This window comes from Euprymna scolopes, chromosome 33, assembly GCF_053919585.1.
Source record: "Euprymna scolopes isolate OS-2025 chromosome 33, ASM5391958v1, whole genome shotgun sequence".
Lineage (NCBI taxonomy): Eukaryota > Metazoa > Mollusca > Cephalopoda > Sepiida > Sepiolidae > Euprymna > Euprymna scolopes.
In genome coordinates this window covers 32447033-32471479 of record NC_136514.1, presented here as the reverse complement: position 1 = coordinate 32471479, position 24447 = coordinate 32447033, and the positions used below count along the sequence as shown (strand labels likewise).

General features: G+C 32.3%; 1 protein-coding gene across 1 annotated transcript in view; it reads right to left on the bottom strand.

Moving 5' to 3' along the window:
- LOC145258188 (xylosyltransferase Oxt-like) overlaps positions 1–24447 on the bottom strand; it is a 545527-nt gene that overhangs the window by 5616 nt on the left and 515464 nt on the right. The window contains exons 6-11 of the mRNA XM_080116075.1: positions 21731–21933; positions 19031–19111; positions 13991–14207; positions 7295–7471; positions 6687–6792; positions 2401–2738 (exon numbers count right to left, since the gene is read on the bottom strand). Of these exons, the coding sequence (XP_079972201.1) occupies positions 2401–2738; positions 6687–6792; positions 7295–7471; positions 13991–14207; positions 19031–19111; positions 21731–21933 (1122 nt within the window). The remainder of the gene's footprint in view (positions 1–2400; positions 2739–6686; positions 6793–7294; positions 7472–13990; positions 14208–19030; positions 19112–21730; positions 21934–24447) is intronic.

The following is a 24447-nucleotide window of genomic DNA, read 5'->3' as shown; positions in this document are numbered from 1 at the left end:
TCATCTTTATAATTGTCGTTTCACGACGTCATGAAACGACAATTATAAAGGTGAGGATAATAGTCCGAAAATTGGACATTGCCCAAGTGTAAAACATTTCTCTTAAAACTTCTATCTTTCTTCTCCATGTATCTCTCGTTCCTCCTACTCCCAGCCCATTTCTCTCTAGCTGAACACACACACAATTTTTTTTTTTATATAATAGATTGCTCAATGAACATGTCAACATTTTCTTTTCAAATTAGTAAATAAAATGACTAAAAGAAAAAATCGATCCCACTCCTGTCCATCCCAATGAAACCTTGCACAGTTGACCTTCAAAGAATAAACATTTTTTTTTTTCTAAATGTTAAATATTATTTATCCATGGCAACGCTGATCAAAACTATACCAACTTTGTGGGTCCTTATTTTGTAGTTGTTTTTTTTTTCTTTTACTTTTAGCTTGACATACAAGCACACATACACAGTATTTCCAGTAATTATAAGAGCAACTTGACTCCTGAAAAAAATTTCAAAAACTACTCTGCAAATATACCCGATGAACCAAGTGCAAGAGAGATTCAAACAATTGCACTAAAAGGGAAAGTCAGAATCTTGACTATGGGAATATATAAAATAACAAGTGAATGTTTGGCATCTTGAACAAACTGATAAGAAAATTTTAAACAAAAGCAACTTCCCCTTATATAACAGACTAGCAAAGCTACCGGGTATTGCCTGGAGTCATAAAAAAAAAAATAATAAATAGAAGATGTTAAATAGTATTAAGTTTCTTACATTGCTATCATACTTTGGGGTAATTGCACCAAGTCCGGGATAATTGTGCCAACTAGCTAAAAGTGCTCTTTAGGCAACCACGTGTATAAAGAGCACTTTTTTATTTGGCGCAATTACCTCAAAGTACGGTTCTAGAAGAGAAATATTTTTTATGTGAGAAAATATCAAATAAAATTCAGGATGCCTTCAGAGCATTAGCACACTTACATTTCTCCCATTTCCTATTTTTTGTAGAGAAATGACAATAGTTAACAAATAATAAATTAAGAGTTACCATTTTTCAATTTGAAAAAAAATGCTGACTTATTTCCCAGGCTGTATTAATACTCATGATAACACTAAAAATTTTGTTTAATTCTTGATTAAATTCAATGATAAAAATGGCCATCTTTTTAAAAAATTTTAAACATTATTTTTCCGGGATTACACTAATTAAAAAATACTAACTTTGTAGGGGTTTATTGTGTATTTTCGAAATTTTAACAGGACATACAAACACATAGACAACTACCTTCCATATAATAGATTAAAATTCTACTCAATTTTCGGTAATCTCCAAAAATACTGTTAGGGCTTACAACATGGCCGCCAGAAGAGTCACGTGATCCGGTTGATCCAAAACATGAATCGTGCAAATGGAAAACGCAGCCTTGAAGGCAAACTTTGACAAACAATCACAATTTGTTTGTATTTAATTTTTTGTTGATATAATGTTGTTATAAAAATAGGCAAACTTTGAGAAACAATCTTAGGTTGTTTTTAGTTAAAACAGTGTTTATAAAAAGTATTTTATTCAGAACAAACAAGTGGTCGACTAGATGTATCAGAATTTTAGGCGGAATTTTTGACACCCCCAACAAAAAACTGCGAATAAAATATATAAAACTCGTAATTTCTGTTTTTAAAGTGGGTTGTCAATTTTCTTTATGAAATATACTTCCAAAATAAACTATTACAGTCGTTTAAAACATAATAGAAGTATTATTTTTTATTTTTTAAAAACAATGTTTACAAAATGTCTACGCACGTTCGTTTAAATATAAACTGTTTTTTTTTACATCATATTTTTATAACATTACATCTTAAAAAAAATGAACACCTTGTTTTAAATACCATTTTTATGAAAAACTCTGAATAAAATATTTTTTATAAACACTGTTTTAAAAAACAAACAAACTGTGATTGTTTCTCAACAAAAAATTAAATGACCGTTCTAAATAAATTATTTATTATTATGATATTGAAAAACTGTTTTTGTACTTAATTATTATGCTTGTTTGTCAAAGTTTGCTTTAAATTTGCGTTTTCCGGTTTCGTAATACGGCGATTCATGTTTTGGATCAACCGGATCACGTGACTCTTCTGGCGGCCATGTTGTAAGCCCTAACGGTATTTTTGGAGATTACCCAATTTTCTTATGTTTATGTATTAGTAAAAAATAGATATCTGCATCAAAGAGCTTTTCTGTTAATTTATCATGAACTCCAATTTTTCACTTGTCTTTCAAGAAGCATCCATTTTTTTTTATATATATAATCCAAAAATTGAATAAATGTATATTATGGACATGTGGCATACATCTTCCTCCCCAAAGGTTCTGATTTCCATTTTTGTAACCTACCTCCAATCCTTGCAACCGTCCCAAACTCTCTCCCGAGCTGTGGACGTAATAATAAGATTTTGGATGGACGTGACTCTCTAATGTGTAAACCCTGCCGGTACTGGTCAGTTCGGCTGAATACTTGACGAGGATGCCATGAAAATGGTCAGCCTCAAAGAAGACGGTGACCTCTTGTAGTTCTATGAAGCGTAACTTACACCGTGTGTCAGTGTCTAATATACGCCGTATTGAAAGACGAATGAAAGAATGGAAAAATGTCCGATATGCATCATCGACTTTGGTTTTTTTATCTAAATAATGATAGTCGTTCTGCCAGTAACTGTTAAATCCGGGATAGGCTGAAAAACAAAAAGACAGATTATAGATTAAATGAGGAACCAGCAGAATCCACAACTTAAACATCTTTTTTATTTTATTCAACAGCATATAAAGCATATTTCAACGATGTAGGCCGCCAATGGCAAGTAAAATCTGGAATCGAGATAAATTTTCAGATGTGCTGCAGTATAAGGACCGTGCTATCATTGGAATCATCCGAGTGGTTTATGGAAAACAGTGGAAATTGACAAAATGCTAAACGTCTAACCCTAACACAAAAAAATTAAAGAAAACGTTAGATTTATTATACATAAAAAATCTAAATATTTAATTTGAACAACAAAAAAAGTATTATAAAACTATTGCAGTTTTTTTTTTAATTAAAAAAAAAGTTGTTTGTTATTCAAATAAAAATATTTAATCATGAAATTTATCTTTTTCTCTTGATTTGCATTTTTATTTTCTTAGTTTCATAAAATTATTGAAGAATATTGTTTTCATTTTTCAAAGAATTTTTCATTCAAGTTGTTTTCATTTTTTAATTAATTTTTCATCGAAATTGTTTTCATTTTTTTAATTGATTTTTCATCGAAATTGTTTGCATATTTTAATTAATTTTTCATCGAAATTGTTTTCATTTTTTTAATTGATTTTTCATCGAAATTGTTTGCATATTTTAATTAATTTTTCATCGAAATTGTTTTCATTTTTTAATTAATTTTTCATCAAAATTATTTTAAATAAATTTTTCATCAAAATTGTTTTCATTTTTTTAATTAATTTTTCATCGAAATTGATTTCATTTTTCAACTAATTTTTCAGCGAAATTTTTTTCATTTTTCAACTAATTTTTCATCGAAATTGTTTTCATTTTTCAACTAATTTTTCATCGAAATTTTCATTTTTATTAATTTTTCATCAAAATTGTTTTCATGTTTTTAATTACTCATCAAGTCAGAATACAAACCAAACTCTCTCTCTCTATATATATATATATGTGTGTGTGTGTGTGTGTGTGTATGTCTTGGAAGTTTTTAATCTTTAAAACTATACAAAAAAAATATTTTTTATCATTTGTTAGAAAACTATTTAGTCAGCAAGTCATTTAATAACCTGCAATCACTGCATCAACTTGCTCTCTCGAATTCACTATAGCACCAATGTAATTTAAGGGATCATCAGTTGTTTACCATGAACCATTGTTTCAGGGATTTAAAAGCAAAACAGTATATCATGGCTCCACAGCAGTGTTGATCAAACACCACCTCCCTTAATCTTAAGAAAAAGACGTCTTACAAATATTAGATCTAGTTTCCTATTCTTAATTTAGCTAATCTATTCACGTTATAAAAATGAATTTCTTACCTGTGAGATTCATCTGTTTCCAAATTCAAAATGGACATATTTTTTAATTTACCAGTCTTGTATTCATAAGATTAATCCATTTGACTACTTATCTACTATGATTAGTATTTTGTATGTTTACATTCTTATTTATTGAAAATTAAAACTATATAAAGGTTAAAAATATTTATAAATATATACACTTTTTTTTATTTTATATAATAAATTTTATACATTACTAATATAGTTTTGGATTTCCTTTACTAATATATTCTGGTTAATTTTATAAGATTCAAAAGCATCAGGATAACGAACAAATGCTTTATTTTACTGCTTAAATATTTTTGTTTTATCCCCACCTTGTTTTATCATCCTTATTACTAAGCTAGAAACTGGTGGTATAAAATCACTCGGGGATAAGGGTTATAAAATATATATATATATATAGATATATATATATATAACATTGTGGGACTATTTGGGAACTGTTTCTCAAGCTTTTAAGCTATGGGTGGATAAAATAAAAATCAGTGATAATTTATGTGCATAGAGAAACCTACACATCTATTTACATAACCTCGAAAATAATTGAAGCATTATTATTATATTACTAGCATGACGAGTGTACTGGTGTTGCCTGGTGGAAGTATAATACAAAGCCAGAACATATTCGGTAAACGATCCTCCATGGAAAACAAATTAAACTACAGTTGTTATTGGAAGCCACTGCTGGCCCTTGAAAATAACGGGCACTTGTGGCTGTGACTAAAATGAAATCATTTTCCACTGGTGGTTTTAGGTGATTACTGCTGTTATAGGAATACAGACGGTGCTATTTTTTAGATATGATATAAAAATTATATTTAACTATATACTGTATTATAATAATAATTCTCTTGATAATAATATTACTAATAACAAAAAATTAAAAACAAAAATGAAAACAAAAAGACTTTAGGGTAAATTTATGTATATATATAAAAGCGAAAATGTTTGTGTGTGTGTGTGCGCATTTTCATGTATGTTCGAGAAAGGCTTTTTTCCGATAAGTGATCGGCCGGCTCACAACTTCTTAAAACTTTTTATATCACGTCTAAATGATAATATCTATGAGTTAACAATGGGGGTCGCCTGTCTATTTAATTTGCTCGACTTTGAAAAGATAAATATTCAACATTTTTTGATCACCGCATGTGGATTAGGCTTTTTCGTATAATGAAAGCAAAACTAATTCTGGCGGCATAGTTCCGGTCGCGATCGCCAGAAACGTCCAAAAGCAATCAGCTTTGATCAATGTGGAGTTTCTCCTTATATCAGACAATTGCTATTCAATTTGGACAATCCCTTTTTATGGGGAGCTGGTTTTCCCCCAACATCTTGGGAAAACAAAAAAAAGCTGCCCCACAGTAAATAAAATACTGCTCCACAGTCAAAGTCAGTAAGTATGGGCACCTGCCAATTCTTAATACTTAAATAAATTCAAACATATTTCCGTTACTATTTCGTAATGGCCCAGTGGTTAACGTTGCAAGTTTTTTTTTCACACTTTAATTTTCAACTTCGCCTCAAGGGTTCGGGTTCGCTCTTTCATACTTACCTACCAAAATTTTTTATTTTTATTTTAACCCCCCCCCCCCTGACACATTTGTTTTGATTTACCCAAAACCACACACACCTCCAAATACCCCGGCAATGCCGGGTACCCCCCACTAGTATTATCTAAAATATAAAGAGCAGTTGTATGTGTGCATGTTTGTATGTCTGGCTAAAACTACAGAACAACAAAACATACACCCACAAAGTTGATATTTTCTTTATCAACATTGTCCTGGATGAATAATATCTACAATTTTGAAAAAAAATTATTCTTTCTTTGATCCTGAACTAGTACAGATTTCATCAGAGGATGGGGTAGGGGTGACAGTTTTCCAGCCAGATTATGTACTAACTAAAGGGAAGTAACTGATATTTTAATCAAGGAGTTTATTTCCTTAGAAATTGTGTGTGTGTGTGTGTGTGTGTACGGAGAAAATAATGGGTTGGGCAAAGAAAGAAAGAGCCATGACGTGTTAGGTAATTGCTTTCAAATTCAGCGAAAAGTAGGAACATCAGATGCGATAAAAAACATGTGCACGATGCCCGGCCATCAGTTATAAGTCGGACAGTTGCGAGAAGAATGGAAGTATCTTGAGATCTCGTTCGGGGCGGTCTGCTTTGTTGTCGCTGTTGTTGTTGTTTCATCCAAGGCGCAGGTGAAACGCAAACAAATTCCAATTGCCAGAGTTCCTAGTCAGCCATTGCAGCAACCAGCTCAGTTTCCTCTTCAATAATGAATTTCACTGTTACACATGGATGTCTAACTCTCCTTTTTACATCTGGAGTTCAAAGTAAGAGCCTTCGTGCTGGTTCATCATGGCGACTAATATGACCGGCAAGTGCTAGATGTCTCTGTCTCACAATACTGGAAACACGAGGTAGGAACCATACAATGACTTGTTTGCTGGGTGATTTTTCGAGCATATGTTGTAGGCTAGTAGAAGCATATTTGAGGAATATTTTAGCATGTACAAGGTAACCAAAAAGAAGAATTAGAGAGAACAAGGCTGTCCTTTTTGTATTCTTACCTTGATTGCTGTAGCCAAACAAGTAGGTGTCGACACTGTTTATGATGTCCTGATTCACGACAGGCTCAAACTTTCGAGCAAAGAAGATTGGCTTTTCGTCCATGTTCTATATGAATACAGGAAAATAAATTAGAAAACAAGCCAAACATGCAAAGTCCCGCTTAACAAGTGGAGAATTTACTTTCACCATGACTAATGTTTGTGCAAAATTTAAAAAACATTCAAGGTGTGGTTATTGACAAAAGTGCAAACAAATCAATAGATGAACAATTTGGAGTCAATTTTACCCTCATAATTGTCCCTAAGGGGGCAACCAGAGTTATCTCGGAAAATCCGTTCTGGCAAAAATTTACTTTCGCCATGACTAATGTTTGTGCAAATTTAAAAAAAAAAATCCAAGGTGTGGTTATTGAGGAAAGTGCAAACAGACAAACGGTAATGAATTACTAAGTCTAATCCCCACTTTGTTGGGCGACTAAAAAGGAAAACATTGGATGCTAGTTTTTATTATTTTGTAGAGGAATAAGGAAAACATCAAGTAAGCAAGTAAGTACCTTCCCCTTAGCAGTGAACAAAAATGTAAAACAAAGCAGAAGAAGAAATCTCACCATAAGCCTGTGAAGATCTGAAGACTTGAAAACGTTTGGAGAGCAGCCGCACCAATCAACGATATGCTTGTACTGACATTTGCAACCTAATTTCCGCCGCCAGTTGGTGATTCGCAGATTGTTGTCTACAAACATTCCACAGAATTGACTGTTTTGGAGAACCGTGTGAAAGAAAGACTAGAATGCAAAAAAATAAATAAATAAATATAAAAAATTGTTTTTAAATAATCAATATTATCAAAAAAGAATTTTTTAAATCAATATTATCAGGTTTTAATCAATCAATTTGTAGAATCATCATCATCATCACTAGTTCCATTATTATTCTTACAATCATCATCATCATCATCATTACTATTACTAGTCATCATGATCATTACTTTCATGATCATTATTATTATTGCAATCACCACCATGATCATTATTATTAGTCATCATTATGATTATTACTACTTTCATCATTATTATTGTTAATAGGCATTATCATGATCATACTTATAATCTAAATATTAATTTACTTGTCCGTACGTCCAGTGTCACAAAAAAAAACATCAATGCAAACATTAATTAATAAGAAACGAACTGCCTCCCTTTATAGTCTCTCTTTATCAGTTAAAAATCATTAAAACCATTTTCTCTCCAAAAAAATGTTCAAAATAAAACAAAAAAACATGGCCGTCTGTTTATGGTTTCAAATTGACTATTTTATTTTATAATTTTCAAAAAAAAGTCATGTGAGGAGACTTGTAAGTTAGTTCGTTTTTTTTTTTTAATTGTAGATTCTTTTCAAAATTCAAAAAAATGTGCAAATGAAATGACATCTGTTCTTTTATAAAAAAAATTATTCAGAAAAAATAAAACATTGGGTTGCATGTTGAATTCTCATTTAAAAAAAAAATGTAAATTTTAAAATTAATCCTTTTTAGCTTTTAAAGGTTAAAAAAAAAGAATTTTCTAAAAAAAAAAAATGTTTAAATTCATCATTATTTGTTTTATTTCTTTTCTATTAATTTTATTTATAATGAGTTTTAAAAATGTTCAACTACCATGGAACTTCCATGTGTTCTGCTAGCAGTAGTAATAATAATAATAATAATAATAATAATAATAATAATAATAATAATAATAATAATCTTGATTTGTACTTATGCAGAAGAAGAACGATACTATTGTTAGAAATTTCTAGCCAGTTTATGTAAAATATCGAAGGTGCCGAATGAAAGTTTCTCAATTTTTTTAGATCCACAAACGATGGCTAATTTTTTCAATGAAAAAATATTATTTCTGTTATTACAAAGGCAATTCAAATGAAAAATTAATTGAAAAAAAAAATAAAAACAATATTCTTTTTTGTTGTTACAAAGAAAGTACAATAATTATTGGACAAATAATCCAGAAAAAAAACCCAACTAATTGTAAGGTAAGTTTCATGAATAAATACTAATTGTAAGGTAAGTTTCATGAATAAATACTAATTGTAAGGTAAGTTTCATGAATAAATACTAATTGTAAGGTAAGTTTCATGAATAAATACTAATTGTAAGGTAAGTTTCATGAATAAATACTAATTGTAAGGTAAGTTTCATGAATAAATACTAATTGTAAGGTAAGTTTCATGAATAAATAATTATTTTTCAATAATAAACAACTGGGCAAGTCACAAAATCTCTACATGAGTTTATTGTGAGAAAAAAAAAATTGTGCGGACATTAAATTTTCTTTTGTTTGTTAAATATTAATTTATAGGAGGAATCTATTAAGAAATATACATTTTAAATCTGTAAACATTAGGTCGTTATCCAATATGGCCCAAATGGACAGTTATTTTGAATACTTCGTTGTTCTTTACCTAATGATTCCATATTTCTCAATGGATTTTATCTTGAAAAGATTTTGCATAGAATATTTTAAAACAATAACAAAAATTTTTCTTGCAACAAACTCACGCTGTGATTTCATGACTTTCCCAACAACTGATAACAAAGAAAATTTTTTTTAATGATTTTTTTTATTGTAATCATGATAAAAATTTAGTTTTTATCCCTCCTCTCTCTCTCTCTCTCTATATATATATATATATACAGTGCCATGCAAAAGTATTGGATACATTACATTTTTCTTCATAACTTTAATTAGGGTTCAAGATTTTACTTAAAATTTGGTCGGTATATTCCTACTACTAGTCTTATTTTAAGATGTTTTTATTCAAATAATGATAAAAATTTATATTTGGGGTAGTAAATTACAAAATCAAAGTTTAGAAAGTTTATATGTAAAGAAAATTATAAATTAACAAGCGCAAAAGTATTGGATACATTGATTTAATATTTAGCTGCATAGCCTTTGTTTTGTTCAACAGCTTCCAGTCACTTTCTATAGTTGCACACATGTTTTTTTTTTTGCAAAGATTTGCAGGTATTTTGCGCCATTCTTCTTTGCAGAACTCTTCTAGTTGTTGACTATTTTGTGGATTCCTCTTGTGAACATTGATATTTAATATTTTCCACAAATTTTCAATTGGTTTATGTCTGGAGATTGACTGGGTCAAATAAGAACGTCAATTTTGTTATTTTTAAGTCATTCCTGGGTTAGTTTGGCAGTATATTTGGGATCCATGTCATCCTGAAAAACAAAATTGCTATTATGTCCCAACAAATCAGCAGATTTATGGAGGTTTTTTCCAGAATATCCCTGTACAAATGCCCATTCATTCTACCATTGATGATTTCTAATTCACCAGTACCATAGAATGAAAACCACCCCATACCATAATAAAACCACCACCAAACCTCACTGTAGGAACGGAATGCTTTTTGTTGTAGGCAGCCATTTCTCCATCATACCTGTGTTGTGTTTTTTTCCAAAGATTTTGATTTTCGTTTTGTCTGACCAGATTACCTTGTTCCAAAATTCTTGGAGTTTCTCCTCATATGATTTAACATAATTCAAACGTGATCTGACATGTTGATGCTTCAACAATGTTCTTGGAGATCTTGAAACAAAATCTGTATGATTTAGAGCTCTACTGATTGTATCCTTGCTCACATCAATCCCACCTTCTTTGTACCTTTCTGCATACTCATCTTGATTTTTTTTCGTTTAATTTCCTTGGTCGACCACATTTTGGAAGATTTACAACAGCTTCATCAAGGTTTTTTAAACTTTCTAATAACGTTTCCAATTGTACAAAGTGGTAGATTAAGTTCTGCTCATATTATTCGATACGCCTTTCCATCATTGTGCTTATGAATGATTTTTTGATGAATATCTATTGACAACTCCTTAGTTTTAGGCATTCTTATAAATGAATTTGTTGACTTTGAAGTAGGTGAACACAAACCGGAAGAATTTTATAAAAATTATTTTAATATAAAGCTCTCTGATTGGTCAGTGATAATTCGTTTTCATTATTGCAACATACAAAGCAAACGCCATCTAAAATTATTTTAAAAAAGGGATTCTTTAAGTGCATCCGATACTTTTACGTTTGTTAATTTATATTTCTCCTTAAATATAAACTTTCTAAACTTTGATTTTGTAATTACTGCCACAAATATAAGTTACAATAGTAATAAGAATATACTGACCAATTTTTAAGTAAAATCTTGAACCCATATATATATATATAGTGGAAATGGTAATTAATAAAAACCGAAGAAAGTGCTCAATACCGTTGTAGAGCAAATATGCGTTTTATTTTTTATTATCGTGTCTTTCTGTAAAGTTACATTATTGTTTCAGCTACTTGGCTGTTTTTTTTGGCCGTTTTTAGCATCCTCAGACTTTTACAGAAATGTTTGCTATTTTGGGATCATCCCAAAATAGCGAACATTTCTGTAAAAGTCTGAGGATGCTAAAGACGGCCAAAAAAACGGCCAAGTAGCTGAAACAATAATGTAACTTAACAGAAAGATAAGGTAATAAAAAATAAAACGTATATATATATATATATATATATATATATATATATATATATATATATAATAGCAAATAAATGTTTTCTTAAGTGACGATTTCATTATTTCGAAGTGGATTTTGTTTTCGCTTCTTTGAAAACGAAAATATTACTCCTCCACATTGTTGAAAGGTGTAATTGACCTAAGGGAGATAACAAGTAGTGTATTTAGAGTTATGTCCCTTGCGTTAGCCAACATTTTTTTTATGAAAAATAGACTGGTTAATGCAAGGAACATAACCCTACAATGAAAATATACAATTAATAAGCTTGTTTAAAAGGAAACTTCAGTTCTTTCCGCAACTGATGGTTCGATCCTTATCACATGTGATAATAACTAAGAATGATATAATACTACATGTTACATTTTTACCCGGTCATAGCTGAAAGAATGAGAACAATATACATTCATGAATTAAACAAAGAGTTCTGTTCAAAATTCTATTTCTTTTTTTTAGATAATGAACCACCACTTATCAAGGCCAAAGTGAATTTAGGATACAAGTTAATGAGGTATATAGATTGCGAGTTTAATAATGACGAATATTATGAGAGGATTGAATGATTAATAAATATAGCTTATGACGACTGCTTATGACAAGCATCTGTGACATTAGCTTTGAAGATGGCCATGTTGTAGTTGCAGGTAATCAGTTCTGAGGTAATGCCTTTATATATATTAGTCAAAGTATAAATTTTCAAAACTTCATTGATTTCGGAAGTCCATGGATTAAGGAATGTTTGTTTGTTTGTTTGTTTGTGTGTATATCTTTGTTAGTGATGAGATGATTTCAATATTTTCCCCCAATTCCGATGCAATTACTGATTCCAATTTTCTTATAAATCTCTAAATATTTAACTAAAGTGTCGTCATTTTTTTCTCCCCAATTGCCGTAAAAACATGTAAAATGTGCAGATATTTATTGAACGTAAAAATTCTCTATAGATTTTAGTTTTACTATTAGTTTAAAATCAATACTTATTATTTCAATACTTATTATTTCAATACTTATTAGTTTAAAATCAATAAATATTTATTATTTTATCTTTACTATCAGCAGTGAAATATTCTGCTTTAAACAAAATCAGATTTTAAAAAATGACAATTAACGGAATCGTTTTTGGCATCGGAAGATAGGCACAAATTTTTTTGATTCTGATTCATCATCCCAATATTAATCTTTGTATGCATTAGATTTACTCTTAAACCAATCATTATGAATTTTGGAACACAGCTGCTAGGCATAAGGGTAGGTAATGTGGGCTGTATTTAGTTTAATTTATTCAAATAGGGTAATTCAGATACTTTTCATTTTTGTGAAATTTTTTAATAGGTGTTAAAAATTCAATAAATTCTCTGCATTTAAGTTTCTTTGGGAGCATTTTTAAGAGTTTCAGAAGGTATAATATTAGCACAACTATTTAAAAATTCAGATATTTTATATCTACATTAAATTTTATCCACAGTCATTAGATGCCAATCGAACAAGATTCCCTGAATGTCTATTTCTTATAAAGACACCTAACGCATTATACTTTGGACATTTCCATTAATCATACCATCCAATTGATTTTGATTGTCGAGAGGCAGTGAGTGATAAGCAGAGCAACGACAATCACCATCACCCATTTCGACACCATGAAGTGCCGCAGTGACTACTATTGCAAAAGAGTTTTGCCTCTATATCACAACCTCAGACGAACAACACCAGCATTCTTCCGCCTGTGTTGGTTGAATGTATCAGTCAAAAACAATGAGGCTCTTCCAGCACCAGAAGAAGACTTCCCTGCAGGCCATGAACATGCCTAGAAAGAGTGGGTAACACTCAGCCGGACTGGAGCAAAGATTGCAAAAACATGAAATAACCTGGACAAGTGGGGATGTGTCCAAGACGCTCGGTGTCCCTGCGTACCAACATGCAGACTATCACACGCATTCTTACAGACTGTCCCTCTAAGCAAGGCATGCTCTAATATGGACCTGGGAATTGCCTTGGACTGTGTCATGATGGATCTTGAGATGGAGTGAAATGCTATGACGATAATTGAAATATAAAGATTCTAGAATAATCTATGTCTTGATTTTAATCAACGCAAGGAGATAGAAAAGTGGGAAAAAAAATCTTTTTTAATAGAATTTTATCACACTCATACTGGAATGTGTGTGTGCGTATATATATATATATATATATATATATATATATATATAGTCTAAAGAAGCTTTGCATATTTTATGAAAAACTATAATAATAAAATAATATAAAAAAATAGAGTTTAAATTCCTAGGGTTACTAAATTACACATATCTCAGATTTAGCATCTGCAAAAGCCGACTTACAAAAAGGAATTCAACTATATACAACAGTAAAAAATAAACAAAAACGTAAATTGTTAAATAGAAAACTAGAATCATCAGCTGTTTACCATGTAGCTGTTTTGGAGATGTGATTTTTTTTAATAGGATATTTTTGTTTCAGCAAGGATATGGACATCATAGAAATTTTTCTTTCTTTTTGTTTTTTAATAAAGGGGAAATTCTGAACAAGAATCAAGTCTTTTTACTAAAAAAAAAAAAAAAAAAAAAAAAAAATCAAAAAAATCATTTAAAAAAAAAACGAAATAATCCAAAAATCATAAAAAAAATTACAAAATAATATTAAAATCTCAATTTAATTTAATCATTGTTATTTTAATACATTTTTCCATTTAATCTTGACACAGATATAAATTTCCTTATTTACCTCTGCTGGAAGTAACGTATATTCATAAAACTGTTTCAGGCCTGTGACCAATTCATCTTTGGAATTGACAAGATATTCACAGAAATCTCGGTGGATTCCAATCCAGTCACTGCCTCCATCAATTCGGATGCCAGCTGGAATGTTCCGCGGACCCACACGCCACAAGTGATTTTCACATTCAAAGAAAGTTTGGTCAAGGCCTTGCTTCTGGATGAACCTGTCATAAAAGAGTGAGAAAAAAAAAATTATTTGACACATCAACATTTACATGGGTCATGTTGTACTAAAGGGACGTGTTTTATCATAATCAACTTTTCATGTCACTTTTTTTCTTTTTTTTTTTTTTTTGAAAAACCAATATTTTAGGTGTGCGGGGGGGGGGGGGTTTAATGGTCACATTCAATGCTGCCAAGACTAAACTGGTTTCCTTCAATAATTACAAGAAACCTTCTCTACCACCAATAGCAATGGCCAAAGATTCTTTATCTGAAAGTACATCTTTTAAACTCCTCGGCCTAACGTTCACAGGAAACATGAGTTGGAACAATTACATTGAGAGTATTACCAGGACCGCTGCGAAGAAGGTAGGTTCTCTCTACCATGCTAGAAAGCTACTAATGCCCGAACGTATCCTGTACCTCTATAAGGCCACCATTCGCCCATATATGGAGTATTGTTGTCATATTTGGGCTGGTGCATCTGCTACTAGTCTCTCACTCCTGGACAAGGTCCCAAAGAGAGTCGCCAACCTAATAGGTCCTGAACTGTCATCTAAGCTTCAGCCTCTGTCCCATCGACGAAATGTTGCATCCCTCTGCCTGTTCTACAAGTCCTTTAACGGTGAATGCTCTGATGAACTGCAAGCACTTGTACTTCCTCGACGTAAATACCCTCGACAGACCCGATAAACAGCTAAATCCCACCCCTTCACAGTAGAGATCCCTAGATGTAAGAAAGCCTTCTACTCCAATAGTTTCTTCCCAAGAACCGCTAGACTTTGGAACTCTCTTCTGGGACCCTGCTTCCCCAACTGTACTGACATGCAGAAGTTCAAGTGTAACGTGAACCGACATCTTGCTGCCCAACTCCCTACATAGTACCCCTGTAGCTTATGTCCCTGATAGTAGCCACCTACATCAAAGTGGCGATGTGCCTTGTTTGGGAGTGAAAATGTTATGGAAAAAAAAAAAAAATCAAGGCTTTCTGATCAGGTCATCTTATCGGTTCATTATCATCCTATTAAGTTTAATGTAGGAGTTACATGCTGGCATAGAGCGTAATCACATTGACACTTTAGTTCTTGCTAGACCACCAAAGTTGAGCAATGTTAAACCTGGCCAGTACCAGATGGGTGACTCTTTTGGGAATACTAGGCACTGTATGTCGCAGCATGTCGATACTTCCGGCAGCTGCTGCATATCACCTGGTCTACAGTTGTTCTGCCACTGGATCAGGCTGGTTCGGACAAGAGAATGAGGCTGACTATACAAACCAGTTTCATTTTAAAATAAATTCCAAGCTTGAGTCATCCATCACCCCTAGGGCGGTCAGAGTGTCTCCATCGTTCTGATGGATGGAATGCTTTTATATGCTAACATGTGTCAGACCGATTTTAAAAATTGGCTTCGGTACTTGTACAGTTTAATCAAGACATTAAAAAATGAAAATATTGAAAAAAGGTTATATTGTACGTATCTGTTTTGGACTGAGGATCTCCCTCCCCCCAAAAAAAATTTCACTTAATTTGATAGAGTAATTTATTTTTTTACAGCGAAAAAACACGTTTTTATGAGAGCGTGTTGAAGTCAGCCATTATGGAATTTGTTAAACATGCCACAGGGAGATAACTCCAGTTAAGCTGCTGACACTCCCTCCCCATTAAGACTAGCTTTTCTTCCTAAAAATTGAACCTTTTGCTCGGTATCATGACAAATGCTTTTTTCTGCTGTAAAAAAAAAAAAAAAAAAAAAAATATTTGATGAAATTAAGTGAATTTTTTTTTTTTTTTTTTTCGGAGAACTTCATTCCATAACGGATATGTACAATATAACCTTTTTTCGATATTTTCATTTTTTAATGTCTTGATTAAACTGTACAAGTACCCTGGCTTCCAAACTAACATATGAGCATGCTTAATAAGGTAGGTTCAAGAAATCAGGCCCAATAAAGTGTTTGGTTGTTTTTTTTCTTTGCTTTATTAACCCTTTATGTTCTGAATTATGATGTAAATGATTTTAAAAATATTGTTAATTTTAGTTTTATGCCGTTATATTCATTTATTTACACCTGAAGGAATTCATTCAGGCCCAACCAAAGATGTCCTATATAGTATAGTAGACCCAATAAAGCAGGCCCCAAAATGTTTGCTGAATAAAACAAAACAAAATAAATTCAAACCGAGTCTGATGGATTCAGATTAAATTTATTATACTTATGTAAAGCTGACAATAAAGCTCAATAAAGCAATGGAATATCAAGTAAGTTCATTAAAGTAGGCCCAAAAAAGCAGTTGCAAGGAATACAGGGTGACCCAAAAAAGACCAGCCCCCGTGTACACATTATGTGATATCTCCATTATTTATTCACTGATTGCCCTTATTTTACAGGACATCGCAGAATCAACGACCATGAGTACACCAAGACCCCAGTGGGAGCTGGGACAAAGAATACACTGTGTTAAATTTTACTACAAGAGAGGCCCGTTTAAGAAAATCCAGGACAGTTTCATGCGTCAGTTCGAATGTGAAAAGGCTCCATCCAAAAGCAGAATTCAGAACTGGGTGGACCACTTTGAGAAGTATGGGACCGTGGAAAACCTCAATGCTGCCAGAGAGAATCATCCAAGCCACTCAGGACGTCCTAAGAAGCGAACAGCCGAGCTGGTCGAAAGAGTGAGAGAGTCTCTCCAGCAGAGTCCGAAACGCTCTGTGCGTAAGCGAAGTCAGTCCCTTGGTATGTCCCGTGAGACTTGCAGGAGAGTGCTGGTAAACGATATCAGGGCTTACCCATACAGAATACAGATGCTGCAGACCCTTATAGCCTCAGACAAAAAGCAGAGGAGGGCTATGGCAGTCGAGAAGATCGAGGAGACACCAAGTTCCCTCAACCTCCTTTGGACCTCAGATGAAGCCCACTTCCATCTTGATGGAAAGGCGAACTCCAAGACAAATGTCTTCTGGGGGTCCTCTAGACCCAATGAAGTAGCCACCAAGCCCCTGCACTCTCCTAAGTGCACGGTGTGGGCTGCAATCTCGGCCAGAGGCATCATCGGACAAATCTTCATCAAAGAATCTGGCGCAGCAGTGACAGTCACCAAGGAGTGGTATGTGGAGGTCCTCAAAACCTTCAAGAGTGAGCTCCAGACCATCTATCCGTCGCTCATGAGCAAGTTCTGGTTCAAGTTCTCACACCTCAAACCTGTCCTGAGATTGGCTGAAAGAGAACTTCGGAGGCCGAGTGATCAGTTTCAAGACTGATTTTGAGTGAGCACCCCATAGCCCGAACCTAAGCCCCTCCCCCAAGATTTTTTTCTTTGGGGCTATCTTAAGGACAGAGTCTATGCAGGGAAACCCAGAACCATCACGGAACTCAAGGAAGCCATCAGTCTGTAAGAACGTCATGGACAACTTCATGCGGCACCTCAAGAAATGCACGAAGCTAAATCGAGGCCATCTAGAACATATGCTGTAGAACGGAGAACAAAAGGCCAAAGAACCTAATGTTTTGAGGTGATGTTTTGAATGTAATAAACTAGTTATGACCAAAGTTTCATTTCATTCGGACAAAACACTAAGAAACGGGGCCTAATTATAGTTGGGGGCCCCTTTTTTTTTTGGTCACCCTGTATTAAATAATCTCATTAAAGTCATCCCAATAAAGCAGTTACATGAAATATTAAGTAAGCTTAAAAAATTAAATTTATTATTTTGCAATTAATGATATAGATATATAATTTTCAACTAATTTCTTTTTTAAAGTGCAGCAAAATGTACATAACATAAAATAAATTCAAAGTAATTTTTAGATTTAATTTAAATTTTTATATTTTAGTTGGTAAAGTTTATAAAAGTCCACTTTGAAAATTGCTAAATTTCAAATTAAATCTTGTACCTTAGTTTGTGAAGTTTATTAAAAAAACAAACAAAAAAAAAACAGTTGATGCTTTGCAAGAAATGCTTTTTTAACTTGTATCTCATCTTTTTTAACCATACTCCCATCTTTTTCAACTCAATAAATTTGCCATGCGAGGAAAATTGTGTCAGCAATTTATACAGAAGAGAAAGTTGAGTGTTTTTGAGACAACCCTCTGATTAATTAGTTAATAAAAATAATGTGTAAGTCACATAGATTTGAGAAACACACATATACAAACACGTAAGTGATTATACAGGGTGACCCCCCTTCCCCACAAAAAAAAACAAAAATCATAGAAAGTATATCTAGAACATATGCTGGAGAAAAAAAGACCAAAGACCCTAGTGTTTTGATGTGATGTTTTGAATATAATAAACTAGTTATGACCAAAGTTTCATTTCATTCAGACAAAGCACTAAGAAACGGGGCCTAATTATTGTTGGGGCCCGTTTTTTTTTGGGGGGGGGGGTCACCCTGTATTAATTCTGCTCAGGATCTTGTTTACTGAGTGAAGAAAGCTTAAAAAAAATGGTACTTGATGCCTTCTTGCTAAATACTCAGCATTATAAGGGGAGGATCAAGGGTAAGTGGGGTGATCCATATAATTGGGTAGTGCCATCCTCCTTTCCCTGCACCTCAGTGTAGCAGCTAATGAAAAGGGAGCCTTCCGGTCGCCCTTAACTATAGTCGGCCACTTAGTTTTTTTTTAGCTTAATTCAATCATTCCTTTCGTTTTATCATTACATCTTTTTCTATTTTCGCACAACCTTCTGCTTAGAAGAAGGTCATCCTTAGCATTAATGGTCAAACACCAAATTTTGAAACGATTAAAACAATTTGAAAACAAAACAAAACCAAAAAAAATGAATAGGAATCAATTTAAAATATCACGGTAAGTAATTTCACCTTGGCGTGTCTCGCCCATGGGTTTTAAGGAAATTGTAAGCTTTATACTGTGTGAGGTAAGCCACCAAGTCTTCGAGTTTTCTGAAAAGAAAAGTTAGATTATTATGTAAGAATTGGAAGAAATAAAAGATCAAAGAAAACAAACAAACGATATGGACAATAAATAAGTAAAAAAAAAAAAAATAAAAATAAAATTATGTTGGCCCATGTAAATTACATGGTATTAAATATATCTATAAAAGTGAAAGTGTGTGTGTGTGTGTGTCTATGTGTGTACATTTCCCTATGCAATAACTGTCAATTTTTAGTCTACAGACTCGAAATTTGATATACAAGGTTGAGATTTGGGAAAATCTATGTGACCTGTTTTCGGCCAGAAATTTGGCTGTTAAGGGATCAAAGTTCAACGATTTGACCTTTGAGAACTCTACCAAACTCCTCCGACAATTTTGGGTCTAAACACTTGAAATTTTAGATATAGTTTCCTTGGACATGGATCTAACTTAATAACTTGATTTGAGCCCAAAGCAATAAATGTTAAGGGGTCATAATACGGGTCAAAGTTTAAAAAAATTGACCGTTTTTTTGCTCAGCATACACCTCCAAACACCCAGGCAACGCTGGGCACCCATGCTAGTATATCTATAAAAGTGAAAGTGTCTGTCTGTCTCTGTGTGTGTGTGTGTGTGTGTACAGTTCCCTTACGCAATAACTATCAATTTTAAGTCTGCAGACTCAAAATTTGATATACAGGATACTGAAATTAGAGAAAATCTTTGTAATCAGTTTTCAGCTAGAATTTGGCTGTTAAGGAGTCAAAGTTAAACGATTTGACATTTGAGAACTCTACCAAACTCCTCTGCCAATTTTGGGTCTAAACACTTGAAATTTTAGATAAAGGTTCCTTAGGCATGGATCTAACTTAATAACTTGATTTGAGCCCAAAATAATAAATGTTAAGGGGTCATAATACGGGTCAAAGTTAAAAAAATTGACCACTTTTTTTTTTTTTTTTGCTGAACATACACCTCCATACACCCGGGCAATGCCGAGCTGAAATGCTAGTACGTATGTATATATATATATATATATATATGCATATGAATGATTGATGTTGCATATATGCATCTTAAGATATATTTTTAAGATAGTACGGGGTTTTAGTTGAAGCATAAAAACAATGTTTTCTTTTTAATTTTTTTGTTGTTATTGTAACGTTACCCAACACTTTGTAGCCTCAGTCACAAAGTAGACAAAGAATAGGAAAGAACTTTAACTTGTATATATTATTATATTGGAATTCATTATTGAGATGATTATTATTTATTAATTTTATTTATTGCAGACTACTATCCTCATCTTTATTAGTTGTTGTTTCACAATGTTTCGGCCAACTATTCCTCTGGCCTTCATCAGGTGGTAACAGCGACGGGAAAGGAACTCCGTCATGGTTACCACCTGACGAAGAATAATAATAAAGATAAGGATAATAGTCAGCAATAAATTAATTAATAACTTCAACTTGCTTCTTTTTTTTTTTTTTAAGCAACATTTTTTTCGTCATTTTCCGATCACATGTGAATTCTTGTTACAGTTGTGACGTCTCTCACGGGATTGTGTTCTCTTACATGCTCTCAAACGTCATCTATGAACATCTAACATGATCGTCTTCTTTTTATAGTCCTTTTCCTTACAGTGATGCCATTTCGCATGCGTTTGTATACACACTTCCATGCTCTGTTACATTATTTAATATTTCGAACGCCATGCGTTTTTCATCAGGAGTGATGACATGGGTTTTATTGGAATCGCACAGTGGTAAAAAGTGAATGACAATATTTGATTATAACAAAAGATAAAGAATATGCAAGTGAAAAACACAGATATACACGACACATAAAAAGGGTTCAGTAAAAAAAAAAAAAAAAATGATAGATTACTGGTTAGTTGTTTTTGTTTTGTGACATATCAACTCTTTTCAGGTTATTTAATGCCGAAGCCAGTGATTTTGAAGAACAACTTTTTACTAGAATATATTTGTTTGCTTTTTTTTCAAGTCAGTTTCTATTTAACCCATAGTTGGGACTCTAACAGGTACTACCACTTCAGGTCAAAGTGGACCTGGGAGCAATGGCAATTAAAGGGTGGCTCTACACTCCCTAAAACCCGCAAGCTAGGGCCTCACCATCGGATATAGTTTAAGGTCATATCCAGGCCCAAAAAATTAATGAGATCGATTGTCAGTTGAATGATGAATAATATTATAAAAGGATTGAAAATGATGCAATGAATAAAATTTGATTAGTGATGAGGACAGTTTATAAAAAGTATTTGTTCACCTTCGATTTGAACAGGGAAGCCATCGTGTTGTAATGTAATTCTGACAGATCGGAAGTTCTTGGAAAGACACTCTGTTCATGGAAATTGCACCTGGTGCTAGACTTGTTGAGAAAGCAAGGAAATTTTTTTTGCTTCTACTAAGGTAGAAGACAAGCTCTTGGTTTTTGGCTCGGACTGCTTGCCTTTGGAATTCCCTCCCTGCTCCCTGTTTCCTCAACCATACCAATAAGCAAATATTTAAATATAATGTGAACAAATATCGCTGCTCAAACCCTCCAAAAAAAATAAATAAATAAAAATAAATAAATAATTACATAAACGAACTCATCCATATCAAATGCAATTAGTCGGTTTCCTTACTTGATTGGATAGTCAGATTCACTAAGATTGACATAATAATCCCACTTCCAATTAGTGTTCGATAAGAGTTCTCCCATGATGTTCAAATGAGCTTGTAGCAGACTGGCACCACCCCATATGGTTGGCAGTCGGCGCCGTGCAAGGTGGATGTTCGGTAACTTGTTCTCCAACTGAAGTAATTCACGGTGAAGATATTCTTGCCTCTGAAAAATAAAAACAAGATGATAAAATATGCTGGAAAGATGAAATCGTACGTGTTGCACATATAAAGTGAATTATTTGGATTATTTAGACCATTCGGATCATTTGTATTTTTTAGATTCTTTGAACAGGGAAATCATCGTGTTGTAATGTATTTCTGTTACATATGTACAGTTTATTATTTGAAAAAAATTAACTATTTGTTATTTGGAGTCTTCGGATTATTTGTATTATTTAGATTCTGCTAGTTTTAAATATAATTGTAGTTGATTATTTGTGTTTCGTGTGGGCTGATATTCTGTGTACGCCAAATCTGACAAACCGGTTATTTTGGTATTTATTTTCAAATTCATTGTTGCGTCAAAGAATAGAGACAAGGACATAGTTGATCTCTGAAAATAAGGATTTAATTTTGTAATTAAATATTTTTTTTTTTTAAATAGACTTTTTTCAAAGTTCTTTTTACACATTAAAATATTTTCTTTACACTATTTTCTAGTTCTTTATTTTATTAAATAATTTGTATAATATTCTGCCCGTTCTTTTCCTTAGTTCATATGTTATGCTTTGAAAAAAGCCAAATATAATTTTTAAATGCCAAACTGCTTCAGAAAAAGCCACAGTTGCGAAATGTGTCTTTAAAAGAGGCCAAGTTAGCAAACCTTGCTGTGAATTTTTAACAGAGAAGAACCAAAGATTGGAACTAATTCGACCAAGTTTTACTGCAATAAAACAAATAAAAACTAAAAATGTTAGAGAACAGATCATTTGCAGTCGGTTTCGTCAAGCAAGAAAGAGTCAAATCTTCAGAATGGCAGCAGTACAAGTAATTTGGGTTAAGATTAACTTTTGAGAGACTTGCAATGCGAATAGCCCTTACATTTCGCACAACATCCTACAATGTGTCAAACTCATCCGCTCAATATTCTCTATGCTCTTCAAATCTGACAAACTGGTTATTTTGGTGTTTATTTTCAAATTCATTTACTATTGCTGTGTCAAAGAATACAGAGAGTTGATCTCTGAAAATAAGAATTTAATTTTGTAATTAAATTATTTTTTTAAAATATGATTTTTTTTTAAGTTCTTATTACACTTTATAATAGTTTTTAGTTCTTTATTTCTTAATTAATATGTCTGTGTGTGTGTGTTTATATATATATATATATATATATATATATATATATATATATAGTAAGTTATAAAATGTATATGGCGATTAAGCTACACTGAATATTCCGCGTTTCATCCACTCTAGGATTCTTCAAGCTTATGCGTATAAGCCTGAAGAATCCTAGAGTGGATGAAACGCGGAATATTCAGTGTAGCTTAATCGCCATATACACTTTATAACTTACTAACTAGCTCTACCTACGTATTGAGCACTTTTGAAGTAAATACTTAAAGTTTACGCATAAATCTATGCTTTCATATATTAATTTTATGCGAGTAAATTGAGTAGTTATATATATATATATATATATATATATATATATATATGTCTGTATAATCATTTAATCCGTGCATTATGCTTTGAAAAAGGCCAATTACAAATTCTGAAGGCAAGAATTTATGATCATTGTTGTAACAGCATGAGAAAGGAACTCGTAATTTGTACATGTAGTGGTTCTTCATCAGAGAAAGAAATCAACAAAACATTACGTAAAAAAGGGAAACATTCAAAAGAAGCAAAGGCAAAAAAAAAAAAAACATTGTCAAGAGGTGATGGACTGAAAGAGTAATTAAATATTGGAAATTTATCAATGTTGCTTGGTTTTCAATGTTTGAAGAGTTGTCTCCCTTTGACGCTTATTTCAGTAAAGTAAGGACTTAGGTAACCTTATCCTCGAGTGGCTTCTGGGCCTTGGTAATTGGGGATTCCTGTGTAAACCTAGAGTTCTCCCCCTTTGTCTCTTAAGAGATAACATATGTTTTTAGGATTGGACGACTCTGAGTTATCTCCTCTTTGACTGTATTTATAAAGGTGCATATGTGACGTGTCTTTCTCTCTTCCTGTTGTAAACAGGTAAATAGATGCATCTGTGTGTATTTTTGTGTTAAAAAGCTAAGTCTAAAAAATGTTAAGTGTTAATTAATTTGTTTACTTTTGTCATCGTCAATATAACTTCCAGTATGAACTCATTTAAGGAAGAAAGGTAGGGTTTCTTTATTTACTTCATAATTAACTTAACAAATGTTATTAATTAACCCAACATTAAAGACTATTATAGTGTGATTTTGTTATATTTGAACAATGTAGCACAATATTACTTTCTGTGTATTTATTAAGTATTTATTTCATTTGGGTAAGTTATATATTTAAAATACAATAGATATTATTTTCACAGAAATGCAGAAGTTTAAATGTAATGTAAACAGACATCTTGCTGCTCAACTTCCTATATTGTGCCCCTGTAGAAATGATATCAAATAGTAGTCCCTTACATTTCGAGTGGCAATATGTTTTGTATGGGATAAAAAAAGAGTAAAAAAAATGATTAATAAAATTTATGCAT